Raw genomic sequence first — 18,307 nt, 5'->3', positions numbered from 1 at the left:
TCTGTTACATCAATTCAACCTCCTCTTCTACCACGACCTGCCCTTTGAGTTGAAAATCCAGGGCTCTCCAGTTGAACACAGTGCCTGCAGTGAAGTGTTTGTCTTCCATATAGCGTTTGATCTCAGTGGTAGGGAGGACATAGTCCCACATATGGAATTTAGTAATCATACCAATGAATGATTGACTTGCATCGAACCCCCCGCCATAGGTGTCCTGCTCTTGGCCCAGGATGGTGATAGGTGCTCCAGTAATGGGCCCAGTTTTGATGAATCTCTTGATGGTCGCCTTGCCGTCCAACCACAGCTGAGCCAACCCATTGTCAGAGCGCCAGGTGACACACATAGCATGCCAGCGGTTAGGAGCCAATGACAGCGACTGGAAGTCTGTGCCCCCATCGCGAGCATGCACCCTCATGATACTCCCTGAATCGGGCTTAAAGAGCACAAAGTCATTGTTGTGCGTAGGAGTAGCCAAAGATAAGAGCCCATAGTTTCTGGTGAGATCTGTTTGGAATCTGAACAGATGTGCCAGCTGTGAGAAACAGTTCTTCAGACATTATTACGAATAAAGCTTTCTGATTACCACTTACCTGAGACAGACAGTCACAGAGTCAAATTTGGTTTTGGATGCCAGGAGTTTCACATGATCTATGTTGCCTTCCTTGGGGAAGATAAACACTTTGCCTGACAGATCTGCACACAGAAAATCAAAATTCTTTCAGAGGAGGAGAATAATGAAGAATACTGACAATTAATGAAAATGTTCGGTGATTGAAACAGGAATAAGTATTTGTCTGTATTACATCAGTCAAATGCTACTCCTTTGTTGATCAAAGAAAGGTTGACGTACCTTGGGGTATTGCACAGCATGTTGCAAACATCACCATCAAAACTAAGAGTTTCTCCATCTGAGATTTGAAAAAGTTAATATTTTAGTACCCATGGAAATAGCCAATTCTTTTTTTCAATCATTTTATGTACAATACAATCACTTCAACTCAATATTGCCGCATCTGCTGGTTCTCTTTTTTCAAGGTAATAATTTTGATTTTTTCCATTAGCCAATGAGCAAATAGGCTATCAGTTCATTAAATTGGTTATTTGTATTATGACAGTACATTTAAACAAATCAACAAAACCTAAATGATCATATGCAACTATCAAATGACCCAGCCTGAAAATGAATCTGAAAAACGATTACATTAAAGATGTAGAGTCTTCTTTACCTTGTGGCTGTGTTAGCTTCTTGTGCTGGAAGCCCCTTTTTCAGGATGTCTGACCAGCTTTTATTTCAGAGGCTATTGGTTTTGCTTTCATCATAGAGGACTATAGACTATTTCTCAATCTAAGGCTAGAAAACAACTTGCACTTTGGGCATAATGAGGCATGCAATATCTAAACGGACATGTTCAATATTTGCACTAGGAAGGAAGGTGTTTTTTCATTTCTATCACAGGGCACATATTGCTCATGAGCACACCATGATGGTGCACATGTCTTTTTATGTTTGTCCTCAACCCCCTTTATAAGTGTCTTATGATTCTCATTGAACAAACATACACTGTCTTAAGCTTTGTTCTTTTCACAATGCATGCACAACCCATTGTTCAAAGAGGTGCTTTTTAGTTTTGTCCCTTTTGAGATTCTAAAAAAAGGTTTACCCAACAATCAGATCATTGATATAGCAGCAAACAAATATTTGCTTAAGATACACATGAAATCCCTCTCCATCTGTGTGTGTTGTAACCCGAATCTGTCTGCGACCAGATTTTTTTAAGCAATGGCATTGTAACTGTGCAAAACACAGTTGAGATCAAAATGAAGGCTAAGTTCAAAGATGGGTGTGGTCAGAGCAAGAGGGGCTGTAAGTAGGGGTTAAGAAAGTTGCTAAGGGGCTGTTGTCCCACCACATTACACCCCTGGCCCAATTTAGGCTGGTGGGATCCAATCACAAGATGGTCCTGTTTTTCCCTTGGTCAGATGGTCAGGATTGTTTTTCTGGGTCAATGTGTCGTCAAAAGCCTGTACCCTCAAATATGCTGACAAGATAAATTTCTTGCATTTTGACAGATCCACAGTGGCTGAACAGTTTTTTTTACAGTTCAAACTGCATTAGAAACATCACTCTCTCTTCATTCTTTTGCAATTAAAACTGCAAAAATAGCCCTTACCAATCGCTTCCAAAGTTAGTTTATAATAACAGACAAACAGCCCAGGGAACATAGGCATGACCCTGTTCTTACTGTAGTTATAGTTCAATTCAATTCAATGTTTACATAGTTGTACTTATAGTCTAGAGCACAGTGACTTATTTATGATTTACAGAGACCCAACAATTCCTCCATGAGCAGCAGCAAGTCGCAATATCTATAAAGTTGATATTCAACCAAACTTTAAGAGCTTATTGTAACCCACCATGTTTATAATAGTTATTAATCACCATCTTAACATTGTATTATATAATAACATTGTATGAAATTATTTTTTCCCCAAAAAAATCATTATTTTTTTAGATTTATTTAAATTATTAAAAAAAAACACCATTACCCATAAACCCCTGACGATGACGTAGAAAACAACAGACATCAAGATGGTGCTTGAAAGTACTATGGTCTGGTAAGGAAAGAGAAACGATGTTTAAAGTTAAAAATTGTGAAGGCTAACGTAATTAAAAAACAAGCTGTCGTGTGATGAACTAAACATGCGTATTTTGACGCCGTTTGTCTGAAACATTTATAAAGATTTCTTAGTTTTGTTTGGGATTTAAGATGCTCGAGCCTGAGTCACTCCACAACCGAGCTAACGTTAGCCTCCAGCTCACAGCTCACACTCGGCTTTTTAGTCTTTTATGAACATTTAACATGTTTATATGTTTACTAACGCTAGTCAGTGTAAGTCGGTGTTGCTGCCTTATGAAACGTAACCGTAGCATCCATATGGCGCTTCAAGTTGAATAGAAATGGCTTTGTTTGACGCGTTAGCATTAGCTAGCTTTAGCTCTCAAAACTAATAATACCTGCTGTCATTGTGGAAACATGCAGCTCAGTGGGCTCCACTGTTGCCTTCATTTGACCAGTGGGCTAACACGTTACTGAGTTGTGACAAATAGACGCTGTCTCTTAATTTTGGATGCATTCAGAGAGTACACAACATGGAAAAACCTGTGTTGCCAAACAATGTTACAGTTTCTCATTGGTAGCAAATACTGTAGGGCCATTGCATTCATTTCCATTAGATTGCATGAATTCAGGTTATTGTGTTCACTGGGGCTACAACACGTTTACGTTTAAACACTTAAAATGTCAGAAAATAGCAATAAATGCTGATCACATTTTCCCAAAAGGAAGCGGTTCATATTGCTGGTTTTGTCCAACCAACAGTCTTAGACTTTAATATACGACATGAAGCAGCAAATCCTCACTTTTGAGAAGCCGAATCCAGTAAAGGTTTGGTATTTCTGCTTGATAAATCACTTCTCTGATCAATCTTTTATGAAAACTGTTGCAGAGTTATTCTCCGTCGATCAACTAATTGACTGATGAACTAATGTTTAAGTGTCTGCTCCCTTTCCATGTTATTCAGCAGGAATCTTTAATGTTTTTTAGGTTAAGCACCCCTTAGCTGAAAGAGAGACGAAGCAGGCACTCCTACTACATATATTGTATTTAACTGAGTTGCATATTAAATTGGGCCTAACAGCTAGGGCAGCCTAAAGCCTATACACACAGCTTTTTTTAATGGTGCATACAATACCATGAAATTACAATGAACATCATTAACATTGATATATTTATACATATGTTAATGTTAAACACAGATTTGGTAGGCACATTGGATCCTTCAGCTCAATTGTATCTGTGCATGGCTACCATAGTGGCTACCTTGCCTATGAGTTAGTAAGCCTATCATCAAGGTTGTGTAATATATTTATTTATTTTTTCACAAATGTATTTATATATATAATTATATATTATCAAACAATTTTGTGGACCCCCTACAGTGACATTGAGGACCCCCTGGCGGTCCCAGACCCCCTGTTGAAGACCTCTGTTATACAGTGTTCTTATTAGTAACATTCATATTTATATTGTCATACCTTGGCCTATATCAATATTTGTCCAATTGGTGTAATTTAAATTGTATTCTTTCTTAACACTGCTGTTTATTTTTCTTTAGTGTGGACAACAGTGAGTACATGCGCAATGGAGACTTTCTGCCCACAAGGCTGCAGGCTCAGCAGGATGCAGTTAATATTGTGTGTCACTCAAAGACCCGCACCAATCCTGAAAACAACGTGGGCCTCATCACCATGGCAAAGTAAAAGACAGCGTGATTGTATGAGTGTACCGACTTTAAAAAAAATGTTAATATAATGACACAAGTGTTATCTTCCTGCGCAGCAACTGTGAGGTGCTGACCACACTGACTCCAGACACGGGCAGGATACTGTCCAAGCTGCATGCTGTGCAGCCTATTGGAAACATCAGCTTCTGCACCGGCATCAGGGTGGCACATGTGAGTTTGTGACTTTCATTACACAATGACTCTTCTCCTGCAGGAAACCAATAGAGGAGCTGGAAAAGATGTGTGAAGGGAATTTTAGGAGCATTAAGACATATGGAGCGGTCAGTCAAATAACTGCCTCATGATCTAAATACAATGCAGCCATCATTAATGTTATTAATTACACCTGTGCTTTTCCTGCTTTACATGCGGTAATGTATTTTAGAGAGGGCATACATTTTGTGGCAAATCACAGAAAATACAGTCTGAAATCATTTATATCTCCCTATGACTTTTGCCAGGGAAGAAGAAACTTCCCCATATTACCAACTTTACTATTTCTGATCTGAAATATGTGCAACATGAAACACTTGATGGTAGGACATTATGCATTTTAAAGAGGGAATACATTGTGTCACACTGAAAATCACACGAAACAGTCTGAAATAATTTGTATCCCACTATAACTTTTGCTAGGGAAGAAGAAATGTCTCCATGTTTACCAACGTAACTAGTTATGATCTAAAATATGTGCATAATTAAACACCTGATGGTAGGACATCATCTGTGTGTTTTGTAGCATCGTTAATGTTGATTTTCTTTTTTTAATGAACTGTTACACCTGTGCCTTTTCTGCTTTACATTCCTTAACGTCTGTGGAGAGAAAAGATCTATTTTCCTATTTGTCATGTAAAAGTATTTTGTAAGTTCACGAGGTATCTTTTAATTTCATTTGCTATGTTTGTCTCTGTAGTTGGCGCTGAAGCACAGACAGGGCAAAAATCACAAGATGCGCATTATTGCATTTGTTGGCAGCCCAGTGGAGGACAACGAAAAAGAGGTGAGCTGTGTTCTAACATATGTCAGTGTGTTTGGCTGATATTGCTATTACTACAAGATCAGACTGTTTTAGATTTTCTTTGGATGTGATGTTAGCAGTCTAAAGTTCTGCAAGTTGTTTACATTATCAGTGGAAATGTGCAGACAGCAGCAACCTCCCTCACAAAGGAGTATTGAATTATCTGAATAAAATGGCTGAGTAAAGTGCAAACTCTGGACTGATATGAGCTGTAATGCTTTTTCATTTCAGGCCCCTGATAGAACATATATTTATGTTTGTGTCACTGAAGTATTTTTATTTTCTTGTAGTTGGTCAAAATGGCAAAGCGTCTAAAGAAGGAAAAGGTCAATGTGGACGTCATTAACTTTGGAGAGGAGGTATTTTTCCATCAGTGCTACTCTCATACACACACACACACACACACACACAACACACACACACACACACACACACACACACACACACACACACACACACACACACACACACACACACACACACACCACCTTGAACATCTAATATGCTATTGTGTGTATTTTTGGTTGCTCAAAGCTGTTGTCTGGTCCATGTGCTTACCTGCTTTCTCATCCCTGCAGGAGATGAACACGGAGAAGCTGACAGCCTTCATCAACACATTGAATGGCAAAGAAGGAGCAGGTTCCCACCTGGTCACAGTTCCTCCAGGCCCCAGTCTGGCTGATGCCCTCCTGTCCTCACCCATCCTGGCAGGAGAGGGAGGTGCAGTGTTGGGCCTGGGTGCTGGTGACTTTGAGTTTGGAGTGGATCCCAGCGCAGACCCAGAGCTGGCCTTGGTAAGAGAGCAGGGGGAAAACGCTACAGTGGTCACTATAGTGCGTGCGTGTGAGAATTGTATCGTTAATTGTTTTTTTTGCCTTTAAAAACATATGGATTAATCATTCATATTGCTGTTCAGCTCTATACCACATTTTTCTTTTTTTTGGCTGTTTTTCAAGCCTTTTAGTAGATAGGACGGACAGGAAATGGGGTGAGAGAGAGAGGCGGTGACATGCAGCAAAGGGCGGCAGGTCGGACTCAAACCCGCGGCCACTGCCACGAGGACCTTCAGCCTCTTTACCTGGGGCGGCTGCTTTAACTACTGTGCCACCGGCCGCGCCTAAACCACTTTTTTTATCTCTCTGTGGGTATTTGTGTGACATCATGCTACCTGGTGCTTTATTAGATCGTCCTCTCCTCTCTAGGCTCTGAGGGTGTCTATGGAGGAGCAGAGACAGCGACAAGAGGATGAAGCTCGCAGAGCTGCTGTCGCATCGGCTGCTGAAGCTGGCATTCCCTCTCCTGCCGCAGATGGTGAGAAATATAACCAACCACCTGGTTTGCTATCATAGATGCCAATTTCTGCTCCAGACGTGAGTGTGTTCATACGGTGTGCTTTTCTCTCTTTCTGCTGCAGAGTCTGAGGAGGATGCCCTGTTGAAGATGTCAGTTCCTCATACAGAGTCATCCACACCTGCTCTACCAGACTTCAGTCGCATGACAGAGGATGAACAGATCGCCTACGCTCTGCAGATGTCCATGCAGGGAGAAGGAGCAGGTTAAACACAGATTTTGAATTTTCTCTCCTCCGTTTGGATAATTGTTGACCTCTAATACAAGCTGAGATTCAGTATGCATCACATCATTTTCAACAATATAAAATCATGTTCAAGGCATGTTGGAGGAAGCGGAAGAAGATGCTGACATTAGTGTTATTGGTTTGTATGTATTGGCACTCTAAGACAATATCTTTGCCAAGTGGACTGTGGACCCATTTGCACATAGTTATTTTACTTGTAATAAATTACTAAACAGTTGCCAAGAGTAGTTTGTTCCAGTTCACATTTACAGACTATTCTATTTGCAGTGTAAGGGTATGGTCTTGCTCTTTAAACTGAAGCTAACCCCTAATTATGCAATACTTTTAGACAATAGTTAAATATTAGAAGCCGTTCAAAGTGCCAAATGTGTTTTTTTTACACATCAGCACACCATAATGCCCAGGTAAAAATGACCGCAATTATCCATAAATCCCATTTTTCCTACTCCATTAACTTTTCAGTTCCATTTTTCTTGCAGAGTTTGGTGCAGAGGATATGGACACAGGAGCTGACATCGACTCCAGTAAAGCTAAAGTACGCTTAAGCTTTTCTTTGTTTATTTCCTTTTCAGCCGATTTGAAAAGTGCGTGGTTAATATTACATAATGTCTTTTTCGGTGTCCAGGATGAAGAGGACTACGATGTTATGCAGGATCCAGAGTTCCTTCAGAGCGTTCTGGAAAACCTTCCTGGAGTCGACCCCAACAACGAGGCCATCCGTAACGCCATGGGCTCTCTGGCTTCCCAAACAGGCTCTAAACCGGACACCAAGAAAGATGAGGAGAAAAAGAAATGAACACCCAAAGAGAGGAACTTAATATATGACAAATAAAAAAGACATGAGAATTACACCGCATGTGTTATTCACAGTAACGTTATTAACTCTCTTCCGTTTTGTTCATCTTTTGTTTATGTGAACTGTAAACAACTTTTGCCTTCTTTTTCAACTTAAAGTTGAAAGGCCTGTTCCGATTTCCTTTTTTGTGTCGAGCAATGATGCTTGATTTTGAATTTTTTGTAATATAACTACTCAGTAACATGGGCAGATTAACTCAATAAATATACAGAATACAAGGTGTTACTTCATCTGAGGGTTGGAAATTATTTTCACTTAGCTGCAATATTTAATTTTTACACCTTTTTTTTTTCTCAAATATCATTGAACATTTACAACCATCACTGTTGTTACACAGATAGTGCTCGTACAAACCAGCGTTTAAAGGCGAACAGTTTCACAAACGTGAAAATGTTTTTATGTAGGTGTTTTTCTTGCAGAATACTCAGATTAAGAATAATCCGCATTTGCATTACTGTAATATGTGAAACTGTAAATAATATTTTATGAGAACAGTTTAAAACATTTACATCCATCTTTCTACACAGATTAACAAACAAAACATTCACATATAATAAAGATCATTGTAGGTAGTAGTTTATATTAGAAACATATTTTCTGTTTAAAAGGGGAAAGATTTACCATTGACTTTGCATTTAGGGAACAACCATAGACTGTATGAGCAACATAGCGTTTGTATTTTTGGCACTTTATTGAAAATATACGAAATAGATATTGCAACATTTATATTCATACATTTTCTAAATGGTACAACAGTATAATCAAAGGTCATTTTTATTTGAAAAGCACTTTTTATTGTTAACTCAATCTCAAAGTGCTACAAGGTAAACAAGTATTACATTTGTAATACAGCATGTCGTGCTTTAAGTAATACACTCTGAACAGAATTATAATGTATATAGAAATGAGACAAATATACAGTTTTTTCACATTTTTTATTTCACTTAGTTGAAACACTGGGGAAATGTTGTGGAATAGCATACAATGTTGTGCTTTTCTTCCGTTTTCCAATTTTAAAGACTTCACGTCTATCTTAAATTAATTTCAGCAAAAATAAAATTGGGTATTTTATGTGAATATTCGGTTTATGTTTACATTTGTGAGGCTCCTGGGAAGTCTGTCTGTCGCACGATTTGGTGACGAGGAACTTATGCGTCCGAAAGGAAAGTCAGGAACCGACGTCGCTAACTTTGCAGGTAATTCAAGTTAAACAGACGCTGACGAGCTAATATTGGCTTCAACTACAGCGAACATAACACGCTTTAATCATAGTATACCAGGACCACGCTAGCTTTAGTTTGAAATGGCTGTAGCTATTACAAGTGTTTGACTACGTAAGTAAAGTTGAACGGTTGACGTTAGCTTTTAAATGCTAACATGTAGCTAGCTGTTAGCAGAAGCATCCACTTGTTGCAACATGACAGTTACATGTGTCATGCTAAACAGCATCTTTGTCCTAACTTTTCTCTCTTTAGACTTGGTTATTTTGCTTAAGTATAGTCTGGTGCATCAGAATAACCAGTGGTGAAAGAAGCACTCAGAGCTTTTACTTAAGTAATAGTAGTAATAACCCACTGTAGAAATACTCTGTTACAAGTAAAGGTCCTGCACACAAAATGTTACTTTAGTAAAAGTACTAAAATATTAGCATCAAAATGTACTTAAAGTACAAAAAGTACTCATTATGCAGAATGGCCTATTTCAAAATATTATAATTATCGATAGATCAGTGTAAATATCACTTGAATGTTGCAGATGGTAAATCTCTGGTTAATTTGATTTACTTTATATTCTGTTGTGTAGCGTAATCTATAACAGTATATTTTATTTAATTTGTTGATAATGTTTTGTGTTAATCTGAATCTGTAAATTAACTAGTAATTAAAGTTACCAAATAAATGTAGTGGAGTAGAAGTAAAAAGTAAATTTAAATGGAATCATTCAAGAAAAGTACAAATACCTCAAGATTGTACTTAAGTACAGTACTCCTGTAAATGTACTTAGTTACTTTACACCACTGATTGTAATTTAATTAGTGTTATATGAATTGTTGACTCGTGTTGCCTTGATAGGTTTCGAGCCTTGTGCTGGCAATGGGGGACATGAAAACCCCAGACTTTGATGATTTGCTGGCAGCATTTGACATCCCTGACATTGATGCCAAAGAGGCCATCCAATCAAGTCCAGAGGAGGAACGAGATGAGGTAGCGACTGATGCAGATGAGAGAGCGAGTGCCTCTCCTTCATGCTTTCCCTGCCCTCCTGCCTCACATAATAATGACCCTCCTGTGGTCAGTGTTATTGTGAAAAACACAGTACGGTCTGAGTCTTTTGAAGAAGAGGAGAAGTCTGCCATTGAAAAAACAGACAATCCCTCTAGCATTGGCTTAAGCTCTCAGGTTGAGGTTAAGGTGGGGGACTTCACCTCACAGCTTGCTCCAAAAATGCATGCTGATGCCTCTGCGGAGGCACAGATTGCCAATGGCTTTGAGGGATCTGTGCCCAGGGATCACGGACAGTCCAACGCAGGGCCGTGGCACCCTCGTTCACCACTGAGGTCCATGCTTAATGCTAATGAGGGGGAAAGCGATAAAAGAGGTGCGATTGGATCAGCTCAGCACACAACTGATGTCATGAACAGTTTGAAGCCCCTTCTCTACCTCCAGTCTTCGACTATTGCTGATCCCAACTCCTCAACTCCTCCCTCCCAACACTCAGTCAGCCCTCACCTTCCTCCTAACTCCCCTCAGAAGGAGGAAGCTTGTATCCTCAGTGATCCACCATCCTCCCCTTTACCAAAAAATGGGAGCATTAAGGCTGGATTTAAGCATGTAATGCACTCTGATGAAGATGACTCAGAGCCAGACTTAGGAAGTCCGCTGGTGATCCAGGAGAGCCCGGAATCTGTGATGTCCTCCCCACCCAAATTTAAACACAGAGCAAAACTACGGTCTGAGCTCCTTAGCTCTCCTGAAACCAGTTCCTATCTCGTTTCTCATCCTCCTCGTCTGCCTCGTCTTGCACCTGCAAAACCTAAACCTGAACTTGAGGAGAAGGGGCGACCACCCGCCCCTAGTTCTCCCTCCACAACCCCTCAACCCCACAGCCCCCAGGTCTCCCTCCCTTCTCTCACCACGGGCTCTGTATCAGTCCAAGATGAGAAATACCCAGAGCATGTGATTGATGAGAGGGATTCGCCTGAGAGCCCACCGCCCAGTGAAACAGGTCTTCTGGTGCACAAGAGAAGCAGTACCCCTGATTTTTCGGCTCAAACAGCAAAGAACCACAAGGACATTCATTACCAAGAGGAGCTAATGGAAAGTGGGTCCAAAGAAGAGGACAGGCCAAGTGACACTGAGGAGCTGGGGGAAAAGGTGGCTGCAGATAGAGGTGATTTAAATAAGGAGACCTGTAACACTGAAGATGCCGTTTCTGTTAGTGCGGCACAGGCGGTTTCATCTCCAGTGCGCCCCCTCAAAGTTAAAATCAAAATGCCAACAGGAAGCATCACAAGGACTGTAACTGGTGTTGCACCTAAAAGGAGTGTAAGAGCCACTAACAAGGGTGTGACAAGTTCAAAACCTTCACCAGAACGTCCTAACACAAGATCCAAGAGGGAGTTACCGCAGCAATCTCAGATGCCTGCAATGGCGATGCTCCAGGATGCCTGTGCGGCAACGCTGGAAGGTTCCAGTACAGTCAAAGACAAAACCGTGCACACCAAGCCTAAAGTTTCCCCCACAGCTGTTAGCATCACTAAAACTGCAGCCTTGCCATCCATCACTGTCTCCACTCCCAGAGTCACTCTGGGTGGGGTCAACCCTCGTGGCCTGGCTCAGAAAACCCTGAACAGTGGGATGACACTTCCTGCACCTTCACCTCTGCTTACGCCTCAAAGTAGCAGCAGACCAGCCTCCATTGTCAACAGCACCGGGGCAATCATATCCAAGACTCAGACGAACCTGGTAGAAGCTTTCAACAAGATCCTCAACAACAAGAACCTGCTGCCCTGTTATAAACCAGACCTGAGCTCACCTCTTCCTGCAGAGTGGGGCCTTCCTCTACCTGCACAGGTAATCTGTCACTGTGCACAGAGCTGAAACAATAAGTTGATTATATATAGGGTTGTCCCCAAATAGTCCACCAAGCACTGGCATACGTCGATTAGTCTAAAGAAAATCCTTGGTCGGGGGCAGCCCTAATTATATATGACAAGATATGGTAGTTAAACTGAATGTTGTGGGTTTTTGGACTGTTGGTCTGAACACACAAGTAAATTGAATGTGTCAAATTGAGCTCTGGCAAATTGTGATGAACATTTTCACTATTCAGACATTGTAGGGATAAAACACCAAATCTGTTAGTCAGGGAAATAATCTGCAACTAGGTATTCCTGCCACAAACCCATGACAGATTAGCATGTTGATCCAGCTGTTTTGCTTATCATATAAAGCTAAATCTGATGATGACAAGCAGATAGAAAGATAGAAGATAACTCAGGTGTCATTTGTTACAAATCATACTATATTGCAAGCTTACATCATTGCTTTACATGGCTATGTCTCATATTAATGTCAATATATAAAATGACGAATGTCTGGTCCCCTGCAGGGTTACCGCTGTTTGGAGTGTGGCGATGCCTTCGCCCTGGAGCAGAGCTTGGCGAGGCACTACAATCGGCGCTCACTGAGGATTGAGGTGACCTGTAATCACTGCGCCAAGCGGTTAGCCTTCTACAACAAGTGCAGCCTGCTTTTACATGCCAGAGAGCACAAGGAGAAAGGCCTGATCATGCAGTGTTCACACCTGGTCATGAAACCTGTACCTGTGGAGCAGATGATTGCGCAGCAGGAACCCACAGCAACTGGTTGGTTGACATTGTTTCTGTCTCTGCACCGTTGTTAAATCCTTTTATTTATGTGATTCCTGAGTATGATAATGTTTCTCTTTTTAACTTCCTCATTGATTCCTCAGATGTGCTCTCTCTGTCTCTTTTGTCATTCTGTTCAGGACCGTCATCATCAGTTTTAGCCCAGGCCACCCCAAACATAACACCCCAGGCCCATCAAGCAGTATCCAAGAAGAAAGCAGAGGCACTGCAGTACATCAGTAATAAATGTCCTGAGTGTCAGGCTAAGTTTAGCAGCAAAGATGAAGTGGCTGAGCATTTCCAAGAAATCAAACCAGCACAAACCTCTGTGAGTCTTTTGAGTGTCAGGAAAAAGAGCAAAACATGTCATTTGTTTTCTAATGATATGTAAAGGAACTCTTCTTATTCTTCTGTTGTATTCCAGTCATGCACAGAGTGTTCTCCTCCCATGCTCCTGCCCAACAGCTGCAGTGCGGTGGCACATCAACGCATCCACCAAGGCTGCCCACCACACGTCTGCCCAGAGTGTGGGGGCATGGCAAAACAGCCGCTATTTCAAACACACCTTGACGAGACATGTTTGCACTTTGCTCGCCGCATTGGATACAGGTGTGATATCGTTGTTGTACCCACATAAATTCTATTTATATGCTCATGTTTCCCTCTTTTCTCTGCAGATTAACAATTCCTTCTCTGACCGCAGATGTTCCAGTTGCCTGGTGGTGTTTGGAGGACTTAACTCAGTGAAGTCTCACATCCAACAGGCTCATTGCGATATGTTCCACAAATGCCCTACCTGTCCCATGGCTTTCAAATCTGCTCCCAGCATACAGAACCACATCAGTGCCCAACATCCAACACTCACCGAAGGACAAACCATGTATATATACAGACACGCATGCTTTTTCTCATGAAAAAAAAAGGTTTCCTTTTTAGTTAATTGACCCAGTTTTTATCTTTTTTTACAGGTCAATCTATAAATGTGTCATGTGTGACACAGTTTTTACAAACAAGTCCCTGCTGTACGTCCACTTTGACACTCATCTAACCAATCAGAAGGTGCATGTGTTTAAATGCCCTGGGTGCACCAAGTTGTTTTCCCAGAGGAATTCCCTTCTGGATCATTTTAAGGTACATGTATGCTTATGTAGTGTCTAATTTAGTGTTAAGACAAACAAAATATCAGCCTTATAACGTCACTTTCTTTTCTGCTTATCTTCAGACCCATAAGGCTCCCACGTTAAAACAAGAGTTGCCTTCACCTCCAGCTGCTCCCTCTTCTTCACGGCCTTCAGTGAAGTTGGAGAGCTCAGATGGAGAGGAAGAAGAGAAAGTAAAGACAGAGAAGATGAAGGCCCCCTCAGGGTGGAAATGTGCGCCTTGCCATGCACGCTACACAGATCGGGAAGACTACATTACCCATATGGCTGAACAACATGGCAAGGTCTGGAAGTCCACCATTCCCCTTGCTATCTAAGATGTATAATATAAATAAATTACTTTAGTTTGTAGATAGAGCTATACATTATTTGATGTAGCAAAATGTTTTTTGTGTTGTGTAGAAACTAAAGAAGTTTCCTTGTAATAAGTGTGAGAGCTCCTTCACCACCACCTCCAGTATGAGACGTCACATCAGAGACAAACACAAAGTCATGAACCGATGCTTTCGCTGCCAGTGAGTATCCCACATTCTGCATTTTTTAACCTGATTATGACACACCAGATGACTTTCATGGCACTTTCTTCCAAAAGTTGAAACTATTGCAGAGCTCAACACTAAGTTTCAAAAGTTTTTGGTTGCTGAAACTGAAAATAGGGTTGCTATTTTTGGTCACCTTATATTTTGAGTACTTAAGACACTATGCGCTTATACGTTAGCCTATTAATTAAAAATTTGACACTAAAAGCTCCCAACTGATGCCTGTACGCACACAAGTAAACGCACCAATGCATGTGCAGCGTTGTCTGGTTCCGGTTCTGACTGTAACAACAATATTTAGGTACTGCTAATGCAACAAATATGAAAAATGTATTTATATTGGGTTGCATGTTTTGCTCTTTGTATTTTTAATTCTATGATTAAAAAGTAGTTGCCACTGACGGAAACCAAAGGCTAAGAATTGGATGCCAATTCCTTAAAATGGTTGCCAATGGCAACCTGGCAGCTGTTAGTGCCGAGGCCTGTATTATCAAGAGGATTTCTGAGAACAGTCAGGTAGTGACCTCACTGATTTGATGTAGTAAAAGTTAATCTTTGCAGATGCAAGTCAGTGTAACTGCAGTGCGGGCAGTACATGCAAATAGAAGAAGACTGCCTCCCTCCATTCACTGAGCTCCTTGCTCACCTGAAACAAAGCATTTTGAGTCATCCGGTGAACGTTTTGCCTTTTGCTGTTAAAAAACAGTATATTGTTGTTGTGGATGTCACAGAGAGTGGAAAGACTGCCAAGTTCAAGTTAATTAATCCCCCCAAAAATGCCTATAATAGTCCGTTAAGTTGTATAATTATTGCGCTTTCTTTTCTGTGAATCCTTTATAAGTCCACACCCCAGAGGTTGGTTATCTTAGTTGTAAAGTCTTGAACTGTTTAAGAATTGCTTAATAAAACTTCAGGTGTAATTGTGATTCCTGAAGTAAGTAATATGACACCTATTCAATCCTTCACTGCAGTAACAGCTTGTGTGTGTGTGTGTTTGTAGGTTCTGTAGTGACAGTAAGAAGACATTCAGCAGCAGAGCGATGTTGGAGAGGCATGTTCAGCTAAGACACAGCGAGAATCCAGCAAGTCAGGACACACTGATGGTAAGCCCCTCTTCTTCTACACTCTTCTGACTACTAAAAGTCAAAAAGGAAACACTTTTTGCTTAGATGTTGTTAATGGCAGTTGTCTTGATTTTCTCCAGTCACAGGGAGGCGGCGATGAGGCCGACAGTTCCTCAGAACAGGACGGCAGTTCTGGGGCTTACCGGAGACGAAGAGGAGGTGTGAAGATGGAGCAGGATGAAGAGTCCACAGATGGGGCGAGTCCTGTCAAGAAGTTGCGACCCTCCTCTGCTCCTGCCCCCTATTCCCTTCCTGAATCTGGGTTCCGTTGCGCCCCCTGTGGCTTCACCACAGAGGACCAGGCATCCTTTCTGGAGCATATCAGCCAGCACCGGCGAGGAGGAAGTGAGGGCGGCGGCGGCGGCGGCAGTCAGCAGTGTCAACAGTGTGGCGCCTGTTTTACATCCATCTCCTCCCTGTCACGACATCGCTTCATCACCCACAAAGTGAGAAATGCATCCGCTGACCAGCAATCCGTCAGTGTGAATCCAGCACCTTCCCTTGGTAACAGCAGGAACCATGATGAAAAGAGCTCTCTGGACAGTTCTTCACCAGCATCGCCTTCCTCTCAATGTTCTGTAGTTCAGGGGAAGCAGGAGAACGGCACACTGGCCTGCAGGGTGTGCGGCAAACAATTTGAAAAGGCAACAGATCTGACTACACACTTCAGGACTCACGGCATGGCTTTTATCAACGCACGGAACATCGGAAAAACTCCCTAAGATGCCAAACACATGGGCGGTGTTGTTAGGTGATAACAGAATATTTACAAGTGCCTTTTTTACCACCAACTTATTGTCAAAGTAGTGGGTTAGCACATCTCTGCACTTATTGAACCAAAGAACAGTGGTAGGACAGTGTTTGTATGTGAAAAGATTGTAAAACAATCAGATGTGATTTAACCTTTCACTTCTGACACTCAGGATGTAATGCTGCCTTTCTGTGGTCGGTAATAATGATACTAACGAGATTAGAGCTACTTCCCTGCCAGTGAACAGTTAGTCCGACTAGTTCACTGCTGTGACCACCACGTTCACTAATGTGCCCGTAGAGAACTGAGATCCTACTGTGATTATGATTGCTGTTTCATTGAATATCGACAAACGACGATTAAATGCGCCTGTTTTGATTTCAATGTTTTCATTCTACTGAGGAAATGCTTGAATGCCAACCCAGGTGTTTTCTGTAAGTGTTTTTTTAATATATATTTTTAGATAATCATCGGGGGTTAGAAAACGTTAAGTTACTGTAGTTATTAAATGTGTATCTGTCTTATTGCTAGCCATTTTCAAAAACAGAACATTTTAGATCGATTCCCCCTCTAAATGCAGAAATTGGCTTATATGGTATACGGTATATGAAAAGTAATTTTACATAAATTTGCTTAAAATATGAAATAATATATATAAAATATTAAATTTCCTTTTTTGTGTATTCACAGTGTTCCCTTTCTGAGCTGCAACAGCAGGTCATAACACAGAGAGGAAGGTTTGTACTAAAAAGACTTGCTTTGGAAGATTAGCCACTTAATTGATCTAACTAAGACTGAGGAAACAAAGTTTAGAAAATATTTTTGCACAGTGAGGACTGTGGATTTTGTCCCCCATCATTTATCATATTGGGAAGGAATGTTTCACTACTAGTAGGGACAGGAGGAATAATTACAGTGACCAATAACTAGTTCAATGCACACAGTGCCACTGTAACGACTGTATGTTGGTATTGTTTCAAGACAGACTTGGAAAGATGTAAAAGCTATCTTTTAAATGTTTACTGGTGTGGGGAACCTGTCTCGGTAAGTTTGAAATCCCTGCATTGAGGGATACAATTTAAAAATGATGCTTTGGGAAATGGTCAGCAATAATAAGTTAATAGGGTAAAGTTTAGATTAATGTTTAATAGCTTTTAAAAGTGGAATTAACTGTATTTACATCAGAAACCGATTTATTCCCTCTTTCTGAGCAGGAGATGGAGGAAAAATGATGTGTTGGCTTTTAGTTTGTGGGATGTGTTTAAATATTGTCTTATAAAATTACTGTAAACAAAAGATCAGTATGTGAGTAATTAAGTCTAATTATTATGCTTTCCTAAATAAGAAAATGTTGAAGCTTTTTATTTGTGTGTTCTTTGGCACTGCTAAAAACCATTGTTCGCTTGATGGATATAATCAGATGTTTGAGCGTGGCTCAGCGACCGTCGGCAAAGATCGGGTTATGTTATCGACGAGCGAGTGTCTGTCGACCGAGCGTTCTCAACACACGAGCACATGAAGCTGTTGTTGAACATGGTTGATCATATAAAGAGTTCTGAGAGGAGAAAAGTGCGAAAAGGTGTGAAAGTTCAGTAGAGATACCGATCAGATGGGTGCTTGAAAGACGTAATTTGTTTTGATTTAATGTTTTTGTGTAGTGGCATTTAAAAAAAAAATTGTTTTGCTGTCTGGCTGAAATATCTCCAGCCACAGGATCCACAGTTTGAGCTAAAACCCATGCATTTGCACCCTTGATTCTTCTTTTTTCCTTTTTTAAAGAACTATCCCTTTAATGTGCTGTAGCCATCAGTGACCTGTTTGCGCTTGTCTTTACCTTCTCAGGAGATTATCCAATGCTTTAACACGTGTTGTTCTATTGAGCGTTTTCTGTTTTTGCATTGACAAGACAATTTCTAACCAGATGTTTGTATAAAAAAACGGATTAATAAAAACTGGCACGTTTTCTTGTTCTGTGTCTTCAAATACAATTTCAGCACAGAGTTAGTAGATTAATAGTCTTTATTGAGTTATTTTGTCAGTACAGTATT

At 40.8% G+C, this 18,307-nt stretch overlaps 3 protein-coding genes across 4 annotated transcripts; 2 read left to right on the top strand and 1 right to left on the bottom strand.

The window, feature by feature from the left end:
* Positions 1-4: 4 nt before the first annotated feature.
* On the bottom strand, positions 5-908 carry LOC310950160 (serum amyloid P-component-like; the record flags this gene model as incomplete). The annotated part of the gene is made up of 3 exons (XM_083917822.1): positions 5-515; positions 591-693; positions 851-908. The coding sequence occupies 3 exons, from the start codon at positions 906-908 to the stop codon at positions 5-7; spliced, it is 672 nt and encodes a 223-aa protein (XP_083773948.1).
* A 1,668-nt stretch (positions 909-2,576) lies between these two features.
* LOC310950215 (26S proteasome non-ATPase regulatory subunit 4-like) lies at positions 2,577-8,045 on the top strand. The gene is made up of 10 exons (XM_083917900.1): positions 2,577-2,616; positions 4,177-4,317; positions 4,401-4,515; positions 5,258-5,344; positions 5,653-5,721; positions 5,941-6,156; positions 6,565-6,673; positions 6,777-6,917; positions 7,439-7,494; positions 7,585-8,045. Exons 1-10 carry the CDS (start codon positions 2,591-2,593, stop codon positions 7,753-7,755), a joined length of 1,131 nt encoding a protein of 376 aa, XP_083774026.1. The 5' UTR covers positions 2,577-2,590; the 3' UTR covers positions 7,756-8,045.
* Positions 8,046-8,977: 932 nt separating this feature from the next.
* znf687a (zinc finger protein 687a) lies at positions 8,978-18,174 on the top strand. 2 transcript variants are annotated; one of them, XM_083917582.1, is made up of 12 exons: positions 8,978-9,011; positions 9,888-11,888; positions 12,427-12,682; positions 12,826-13,013; positions 13,110-13,294; positions 13,389-13,565; positions 13,654-13,816; positions 13,908-14,129; positions 14,248-14,360; positions 15,385-15,487; positions 15,589-16,259; positions 16,950-18,174. In XM_083917582.1, the coding sequence occupies exons 2-11, from the start codon at positions 9,909-9,911 to the stop codon at positions 16,228-16,230; spliced, it is 4,029 nt and encodes a 1,342-aa protein (XP_083773708.1). In that variant the 5' UTR covers positions 8,978-9,011; positions 9,888-9,908; the 3' UTR covers positions 16,231-16,259; positions 16,950-18,174. The 2 variants fall into 2 exon arrangements, with proteins under 2 accessions (XP_083773708.1, XP_083773707.1); XM_083917581.1 differs by having other exon boundaries at positions 15,589-18,174.
* Positions 18,175-18,307: the final 133 nt, after the last annotated feature.

This window comes from Echiichthys vipera (assembly GCF_963691815.1).
Source record: "Echiichthys vipera genome assembly, chromosome: 8".
In the NCBI taxonomy this organism is placed as follows: domain Eukaryota; kingdom Metazoa; phylum Chordata; class Actinopteri; order Perciformes; family Trachinidae; genus Echiichthys; species Echiichthys vipera.
The sequence above is the reverse complement of the archived record's forward strand: the minus strand, read 5'-3'. Positions and strand labels throughout refer to the sequence as shown.

Bases quoted from the DNA above. Each gene is read 5' to 3' on its own strand.
- LOC310950215 (XM_083917900.1), top strand. From the start codon at position 2,591: ATGGTGCTTGAAAGTACTATGGTCTG. The intron at 5,345-5,652 runs GTGAGCTGTGTT...ATTTTCTTGTAG, and splicing joins TGGAGGACAACGAAAAAGAG to TTGGTCAAAATGGCAAAGCG. The intron at 5,722-5,940 runs GTATTTTTCCAT...TCATCCCTGCAG, and splicing joins TCATTAACTTTGGAGAGGAG to GAGATGAACACGGAGAAGCT.
- znf687a (XM_083917582.1), top strand. From the start codon at position 9,909: ATGGGGGACATGAAAACCCCAGACTTTGATGATTTGCTGGCAGCATTT. The intron at 12,683-12,825 runs GTTGGTTGACAT...CATTCTGTTCAG, and splicing joins GCAGGAACCCACAGCAACTG to GACCGTCATCATCAGTTTTA. The intron at 13,566-13,653 runs GTATATATACAG...CTTTTTTTACAG, and splicing joins CTCACCGAAGGACAAACCAT to GTCAATCTATAAATGTGTCA.